Genomic DNA, 9167 nt, shown 5'->3' with positions numbered 1-9167 from the left:
TGGGCAACAGAGTGAGACTCCAACTCAAAAAAAAAAATAAAATAAAAAATAAAAACTTTTTCTATTTTTAAACCTTTTTATTGTTAAAAACTAAGATGCAAGCTGGGTCCGGTGGCTCATACCTATAATCCTAGCACTTTGGGAGATGGAGATGAGAGGATTGCCTGAGCCGAGGGTCTCAAGACCAGTCTGGGCAACTTGGTGAGATCTCGTCTCTACACAAAAAATTAGCTGGGTGTGGTGGTGCCTACCTGTAGTTCCAGCTACTTGAAAGGCTGAGGCAGAAGGATCGCCTGAGCCCAGCAGGTTGAGGCTGTAGTGACTGTGAGTGTGCCACTGCACTCAGCCTGGGCAACAGAGTGAGACTCCAACTCAAACAAAACAAAACAAAACAAAACAAAAAACTAAGATACAAATACATCAGCCTAGGCTTACACAGGGTCAGAACAATCAATATCACTGTCTTCCACCTCTATATCTTGTTCCATTGGAAAGTTTTCAGGAGCAATAGCACACATGGAGCTATGATAATACCTTGTTCTAGAATACCTTCTGAAGGATCTGCCTGAGGCTGTTTTACAGTTAACTTTTAAAAAATATAAGTAGAAGGAATACACTTGCAAATAACAATAAAAAGTACAGTGTAGTAAGTACATAGACTAGTAATATAGTCATTTATCATCATCAAGTATTATGTATACATTTATATTGTGCTACTCTTTAATATGACTAGCCACACGTGAGGATCCCTTGACCCCAGGAGTCCAAGGCTGCAGTGAGCCATGATTGTGCCACCACTGCCTTCCAGCCTGGGTGATGGAGTAAGACCTAGTCCAAAAAAAAAAAAAAAAAAAAAAAAAAAAAAAAAAATATATATATATATATATATGACTGGCAGCACATTTTTATCACAACACATGAGTAGTATATTGTGCTACTACATTATGACAGCTACAGTGTCTTTAGATAATAAAAGTTTTTCAGCTCCATTATAATCTTATGGGACCATGGTCATATATGTGGTCCATCATTAACTAAAACACTGTTATGCGGTACATGACTATATATAATTTGCAAATAATTTCTCCCATTTTGTCGGTTCTTTTCATTCTTTTGATGATGTCCTTTGAAATACAAAATTTTTATTTTATTTATTTATTTTTCCTATTTATTTATTTTAATTATTTTTTTAGTTGGAATCTCACTCCATCACCCAGGCTGGAGTGTGGTGGCACACTCACGGCTACCGCAGCCTCGAACTGGCTGGGCTCAGGCAGTGCTTCTGCCTCAGCCTTCCAAGTAGCCAGAACTACAGGCATGCTCTACCATACCCGGCTTATTTTTTGATTTATTGTAGAAACGAAGTCTTGCCAAGTTGCCCAGGCTGGTCTTGAACCTCTGAGCTTAGGCAGTCCTCTTGCTTCAGCCTTCCAAAGTGCTGGGATTACAGGCTTGAGCCTCTGCACCTGGCCTGAAGTACAACATTTTTGTACTTCAGTTATGGGGAAGTCTTAACTATCTGTTTTTACTTTTGTTGTTCTTGCTTTTGGTATCTTATCTAAGAAGGCTTGGACTCACCGAACGTCATAAAGATTTTATTTCTATGATTTATTTTAAGAGTTTTTAAAAAATAGGTTAAGCTTTTACATTTAAGTCTGTGATCCATTTTGAATTTATTTTTGTAATATTATGTGAAGTAGGGTACAACTTTATCTTTATGTATGTGGATAGCCACATGTCTCAGCATCAGTTGCTGAAAAAGATTATACTTTCCCATTGAATTATCATGTACCCTTCTGAAAATTGTAAATGTGTAAGGGCTTATTTGTACACTCTGAGTTCTATTTCATTGATTTATATGTCTATTCTTACATTGGTACCAAAATATTTTGATGACTCTAGCTTTGTAGTAAATTTTGAAATCAAGAAGTATGAGTCTTCCAATTTTCTTTCTTTTTTTTTTTTTTCCTCAAGATTGTTTTGGCTATTCTGTGTCCCTTGCAGTTCCATCAGAATTTTAGGATCAACTTGACAATTTTGGCAAAAAAGGCAGCTTGGATTTTCTTTGAGATTGCATAGATCAATTTGGGGAATAGCAGACATTACTTTTATAAGTAATGTAAGGGGGAGACAGAACTCCTTAAAGTCATCAGTTACATGTTCTCTCAGTAATGTTAATTTTTCTGGTTTCACTGATTGATTTTATTGATAAAGACGGATTTTTCTTATTACATTTCCTCCCTTTAGATGAATTTATTATGTTCATATATTACATATGCTTAAGAAAGTCATTTATAATTAAGTAAAAACTTATTTATGTTATCATTATTTTAATGATTTTTAATGTAGTATCTGTGTGAGAAGTATTATAAACCTATTACAGTATAGTACTATGTAGCCGATTATGTTAGTTGGATACTTAGACTAACTTTGTTGGATTTACAAACAAATTGGACTTACAAATGCAATCTTGGAATAGAACTCATTCGTATGTAGGGGACTTACTGTAGTTTTAACAAAGAGGTGGTTAATTGTCCTTCTGCTTAGGGAAAGCATTGCTGACTCTTCCATTGCACCTGACCCTTCATGGAATTTTTTGATCATGTATATTCTTGTACCTAAAAGTGAGAAAGTTGTGTGTTCTTGGAGACAGAGATAAGTACAGGAAAACTTGATTCTGTATTTTTACTGTTTTTAAAAGGTAAAGTAGAAAGTAATAGAAAACATTAAGATAATCATTTAAATTTAGTGTTAAACTTTAATCTTGTCTGGATTATTAAACTGAGGACTCTGGATGTCAATAATAATTTGAATAGGTGATTTAAAATGACAGTGAGCAATAAATGAGAAATTTGTCTCTGTTATCTGTTGTTGATATTATTGGGGATCCAGAGTGGTGGTATAATACAAAGAAAATGAACTTTGGAGTCAGATCTGGGTTCATTTCTTGGCCCTGACATGATAATACTAACATTGGTGATAATATAAATAATTATCATTTATTGAGCAAACTATACCAGATACCATGCTAAGCTTTTACATATGTCATTTTGCTTAATTTTCACAATAGTCCTGAAAATTCAGCTTTTGATCTTTATTTTCTTCTTAGAGTAAATGAAAGTAAGAGCAGTTAAATATAAAGCCTGTGACAGAGCTAGGTGTCCCTCTGTAGCCTCCCCCCCCCATTATATAATGGTATTTTCTCTTCTTTCTAGCCATTCTCCTAGGTTTCCTAGAATCCTGTCCCCAGTCTGTAAGCAGAAGCTCTTCTCTGTTGTTAGGTGTAATTGTTAGGTCTACTTAAGGAAATGTTTGAGAAACATTGCTGTAAGACTGTCACTTCATCATTCCATCACAATATATTCTCCTGTTGTTATGACACAGAATGTAATTATTGCCTAGCATGTGATTATAACAGATGAGAAAGAATGCTTCAAAGATTGCATGAGTAGTTCATATTTTCATTAGTTATTAATCTTTCTTCCCAAAGTTTTCAGGTTTGGGCATTTAGTCAGGCATTTCATCTCTTCCCCTCATTCATCTTTCTTCACTCAACTTTTTTTTTTCCAGAATTTGAATTCTTATACAAATGGAGCATATGGTCCAACATACCCTCCTGGCCCTGGGGCAAATACTGCTTCGTACTCTGGGGCTTATTACGCACCTGGATATACTCAGACCAGTTACTCCACAGAAGTTCCAAGCACTTACCGTTCACCTGGCAACAGCCCAACCCCAGTCTCTCGTTGGATGTATCCCCAACAAGACTGTCAGACTGAAGCAACCCCTCTTAGGGGGCAGGTTCCAGGATATCCTGCTTCACAGGTAAGGTATTTTCTGTTGGGAAAAATTAAAAGTCTTTGCCTCTTGAACTGTAAACAGTAGAAGGGTGTCTACACTAGCGCTAATTTAAGAAAATGCTTCCGGAAGGCTGAGGCAAAAGGATCGCTGGAGCCCAGCAGATCGAGGCTGTGGTGGCCAGGAACATGCCACTGCACTCCAGTCTGGGTGACAGAGTGAGACTCCAACTCGAAAAAAAAAAAAAGAAAAAGAAAAAGAAAACATTTCCAGATTGGGAAGGCTGGGACTACTTTTATATTGATGCCTTTCTTACTTATAGCAGTTATTGTAGTAAATGAATTTTGCTTGAACGTACCTTAAGGATGTCATAATCATACAATTTCTATACTGAGATAAATTTTTAGAAAGTTGTTGCTTGAAAGTTTTCCTATCTCAGCCTTTTTTTTTGAGTTGGAGTCTCACTCTGTTGCCCAGACTGGAGTGCAGTGGCCGCTCCCGGCCACCGCAGCCTCGACCTGCTGGGCTCCGGTGATCCTTCCGCCTCAGCCTTCCAAGTAGCCGGAATTACAGGCGCGCGCTACCATGCCCGGCTGATTTTTTGATTTATTGTAGAGATGCTCAGCCTTTTTTAATGCTATGTTAGGTTCCTTTTTTTTTTTTGAGTTGGAGTCTCACTCTGTCGCTCAGGCTGGAGTGCAGTGACACACTCACGACCACCACAGCCTTGACCTGCTGTGCTCAGGTGACCCTTCCGCCTCAGCCCTCCAAGTAGCCGCTACCACGCCCAGCTAATTTTTTGGTGTTATTGTAGAGACAAGGTCTCACCAAGTGACCCAGACTGGTCTCGAACCCCTGGGCTCAGGCAATTCTCTCTCCTCAGCCTTCCAAAGTACTGGGATTATAGGCTTGAGCCACTGCGCCTGGCCGTTTTTTTTTTTTTTTTTTTTTATTTGAGTTGGAGTCTCACTCTGTCACCCAGACTGAAGTGCAGTGGCCGCTCCTGGCCACCACAGTCTCAACCTGCTGGGCTCCGGCGATCCTTCCGCCTCAGCCTTCCAAGTAGCTAGAACTATAGGTGCGCGCTACCATGCCCGGCTCATTTTGATTTATTGTAGAGATGAGGTCTTGCCAAGTTGCCCAGGTGGGTCTCGAACCCGCAGGCTCAGGCAATCCACTCACCTCAGCCTACCAAAGGCGGGGGATTACAGGCTGAGCCACCAAGTCCAGCTGTTTTTTTTTTTTTATAGCACATATAACTCATGAATATTTATAATTTGCAAACATAAAACACTATATCTAGATATATTTTTATGTGTATATATTTTTAAATATTCTACGAGTTATATCTTGTTTTTTGTTTACTCAAGAGAAGTTCTGATATGTCTTTATTTGTGCTTCTATGGGTCCATTTGTTGATAGTATCTATGGGACAGACTTACACTTTATCTGTTGAATTTTAGGCCTTATTCCTTCTGAGTTTTATTTCCATCAAATCTCCCCTTGTTTTCTTTGGAACCAAGATTTTTAGGGTTGGATAAATTATTGAAACTGAGTTAATTAGAGTTACCACAATTAGACAAGTAGCAGCTAACGTATACTCTGTTAGGCAGAGAGGAAGTATCTCAGAATCTGTCTGTTGTTGAATATTTTCACTACTTTTTTCGAATCAGAGTCTCACTCTGTTGGCTGGAGTGCAGTGGCACACTGACGGCTACTACAGCCTTGCCCTGCTAGGCTCAGCTGATCCTTCCACCTCAGCCTTCCAAGTAGCTGGAACTGCAGGCATGCACCAACATGCCTGGCTAATCTTTTTGATTATTGTAGAGATGAGGTCTCACCAAGTTGCCCAGGATGGTCTCGAACCTCTGGACTTAGGCAATCCTCTTGCCTCTGCAAGTGCTGGGATTACAGGTGTGAGCCACCATGCCGGCTTTCTACTTCTTTTAAGTTACTTTTAGCAATGACCGGCATATTCCTTCCTCTCAATCTAGAACCCTGGAATGACTCTGCCTCATTACCCTTATGGTGATGGTAATCGTAGTGTTCCACAGTCAGGGCCGACTGTACGACCACAGGAGGATGTGTGGGCTTCAGGTGCTTATGGAATGGGTGCCCGTTACCCATGGCCTTCAACTGCATCCTCAGCACCACCTGGGAATCTCTACATGACTGAAAGTACTTCATCATGGCCTAGCAGTAGTTCTCCTCAGACACCTCCTTCACCACCTCTCCAGCAGCCCAAGGTAGGAGGCCTTCTAAATGGTCTTTGCTGTTTGGGTAATTAAAAGGGAATAACATGGAACTTTTTTGCATTGGGCTCTGTTGAATGGCAACTAATTGCAAAAAGTTGGTGACGACGACTACTACTGCTACTATTTACACCTATAGCTTTTTCTCTTTTTAAAAAAAAAAAAAATAGACTTTATTTTTTAGAGATTTAGGTTCACCACCTTTTTTTTTTCTTTTCTTTTTTTAAGTTGGAATCTCATTTTGTCACCAAGGCTGGAGTTTAGTGGCATGCTCACGGCCACTATAGCCTCAACCTGCTGGGCTGAGGCTATCTTTCCGCCTCAGCCTTCCAAGTCGCTGGAACTACAGACATGTACCACCATACCCAGCTAATTTTTTTGATTTATTGTAGAGATGATGTCTCACCATGTTGCCCAGGTTGGTCTTGAACTCCTGGGCTCAGGCAGTCCTCTTGCCCCTCCTCCAAAAGTGCTGGGATTATAGGTGTGAACCACCACACCTGGCCATATCCTTTTTTTTTTCTTTTTCCGATTTGGAGTCTCACTTTGTCTCCCAGGCTGGATTTTAGTGGCATACTCATGACCACCCCAGTGTTGACCTGCTGGACTCCGGTGATCCTTCTGTCTCAGCTTTCTAGTAGCTGGAACTATAGGTGTGTGCTACCATGCCCGGCTAATCTATTTTTTTATTGTAGAGACGAGGTCTCGCCAAGTTGCCTGGGCTGGTCTCGAACCCACAGGCTCAGGCAGTCCATTTTTCTTGGCCTCCCAAAGTGCTGGCATTAGAGACTGAGCCACCAAACACAGCTCACATCCTTTTTTCAGAAGACAGAAGTCCAGGTGCAGTGGTTCATTCCTGTAATCTTCAACCCTTTGGGAGGCTGAGGCAAGAAGATTGCTTGAGCCAGAGAGTTTGAGACCAGTAACCTGGGCAACATAGCCAGACCTCGTCTCTACAAAAAAAGCAAAAAAAAAAAAAAAGCTGGGTGTGGTGGCACATGCCTGTAGTCTCAGCTACTTGGGAGGCCGAGGTGGAAGGGTCACCTGAGCCCAGGAGGTCAAGGCTACAGTAACTGTGATTGTGCCACTGCACTCTAGCCTGTGCAACAGAGTGAGACTCTGACTCAAAAAAAAAGACACAAAAGTGTACATTTTCTATGTGTTGTAATTCTGTCTGAATGTTAAATGCAAAGATTGTATTTTACTACTTTAAGTAACCTACACACAGAAGGCAAAAATAGTGTGAAATGTCTACAGTATTAGCTTGTATTTAATTAATTAATTGAATTGAATTGAAGCTTCACCTTATCGCCCAGGCTGGAGTGCAGTGGGACACTCAAAGCTACTCCAACATTGACCTGCTGTGCTCCAGTGATCCTTCTGCCTCAACCTTCCAAGTAACCGGAACTACAGGCACGTGCTACCATGTCTGGCTAGTTTTTTTTGATTTATTGTGGAGATGAGGTCTCGCCAAGTTGTGGGGGCTGGTCTTGAACTCACAGACTCAGGCAGTCCACTCGCCTTGGCCTCCCAAAGTGCTGGAATTACAGGCTGAGCCACTGAGCCCAACGAGCTTGTATTTAAACTATAGACTAGGCTGGGCTTGGTGACTCAGCCTGTAATCCCAGCACTTTGGGAGGCCAAGGCAACTGGATTGCCTGAGCCCGCGTTTGAGACTCACCCGGGCAACTTGGCTAGATCTCATCTCTACAACAAATCAAAAAGTAGCCGAGCATGGTAGCGCACACCTATAGTTCCAGCTACTTGGAAGGCTGAGGCAGAAGGATTGCCAGAGCCCAGCAGGTTGAGGCTGCGGTGGCCGGGAGCTTGCCACTGTACTCCAGTCTGGGCAACAGAGTGAGATTCCAACTCAAAAGAAACAAATAAATAAAATAAACTATAGACTAGAACATCATCTGCTTGTGACTGTGTTCCTTTACAAGATCTTTCATGTGGTTTTAATTGTTTAGGGAAAAAAGTATTTAATTCTTACTAAGTCATTGGATGGATTATGAAGTGCTCATGATAGCCTGCCTCAAGGCAGGTTCTAGCCACTGTATCTCAGGAATTCTCTGCCTTCTATGTGACAGGGCATTTCCTTTTATCTTCTTAGGACTGTGTGTTTCTCAAATGATTAATATCTGTTCTTGGAAAAACAGTTCTTTCTTCATAAGATATCTAAGTGATAATTTTTTTCCTGGACTGCTGACTCTTTCAGTGATACTAATCTATCAGCTATTTCTACTCCTCATAAACAATACCAAACCAATACAAACATATTAGATGACGAGAGGAAATGTAGTATAAAATATTGGCTGGGATGAGTGATTTTATAAGATAATGTAGTGATAATTTTATTCTAGGATTTTTATTTGTGGCCTAGTATAGGAGTATTTTAAAAAGGCTTTTCTATGAAAATCAGAAAATTATAATTCGGACTAAAAATCTAGCAGGGGGAGAATCTCTAAGTTACTAGTGAGACAATGACTAATTCAGAAAGGAACACTGCTATTTCACTGAGTATCAAGATGCCAATTTCCATGAAGTCCTGATTTATATATGTACATACATTAATGCACATATATACATATGTGTATATGTTTTTAATAGTTTTTAAAAATATTTTTGAATTGTACTTTTTTTTGTTTTTTGAGTTGGGGTCTCACTGTCACTCAGGCTGGAGTGCAGTGGCACACTCATGGCCACCCCAGTGTCAATCTGCTGGGCTCCGGTGATCTTTCCGCCTCAGCCTTCCAAGTATTCGGAATTACAGGTGTGTGCTACCACGCCTGGCTAATTTTTGATTTATTGTAGAGACGAGGTCTCACCTATTCGCCCAGGCTGGTCTCGAACCCACGGTCTCAGGCAATCCACTTGCCTGGGCCTCCTAAAATGATGAGATAATTTTAGACTTATAGAAGAGTTGTAAAAATCAATCGAGTCCTTGGATACTCTTTACCCACTTTCTCCTTATGTTCACATCTTGCATAAACATAGAACATTTGTCAAAATTAAGAAATTAACCAGCTGGGCTCGGTGGATCAGCCTGTAATCCCGTGCCTTGGGAGGCTGAGGTGAGTGGATTGCCTGAGCCCGTGGGTTCGAAACCCGCCTGGG

The 9167-nt window shown here is 40.6% G+C and overlaps 1 protein-coding gene across 4 annotated transcripts in view; it reads left to right on the top strand.

Annotated features, from left to right (window-relative positions):
* BAG4 (BCL2 associated athanogene 4) overlaps positions 1 to 9167 on the top strand; it is a 44094-nt gene that overhangs the window by 30790 nt on the left and 4137 nt on the right. For 2 of the 4 annotated variants that reach the window (XM_021706104.1, XM_008072366.2), the window contains 2 exons: positions 3571 to 3825; positions 5793 to 6044. In XM_021706104.1, coding sequence (XP_021561779.1) covers positions 3571 to 3825; positions 5793 to 6044 — 507 coding nt within the window. The remainder of the gene's footprint in view (positions 1 to 3570; positions 3826 to 5792; positions 6045 to 9167) is intronic. The other 2 variants (XM_008072367.2, XM_008072368.2) reach the window with 2 other exon arrangements.

The sequence above is a fragment of the Carlito syrichta genome, unplaced genomic scaffold (assembly GCF_000164805.1).
Source record: "Carlito syrichta isolate Samal-C Ts95f unplaced genomic scaffold, Tarsius_syrichta-2.0.1 Scaffold315142, whole genome shotgun sequence".
In the NCBI taxonomy this organism is placed as follows: Eukaryota; Metazoa; Chordata; class Mammalia; order Primates; family Tarsiidae; genus Carlito; species Carlito syrichta.
Note: the sequence above shows the minus strand (reverse complement) of the source record. Positions and strands in the feature narration are given on the sequence as shown.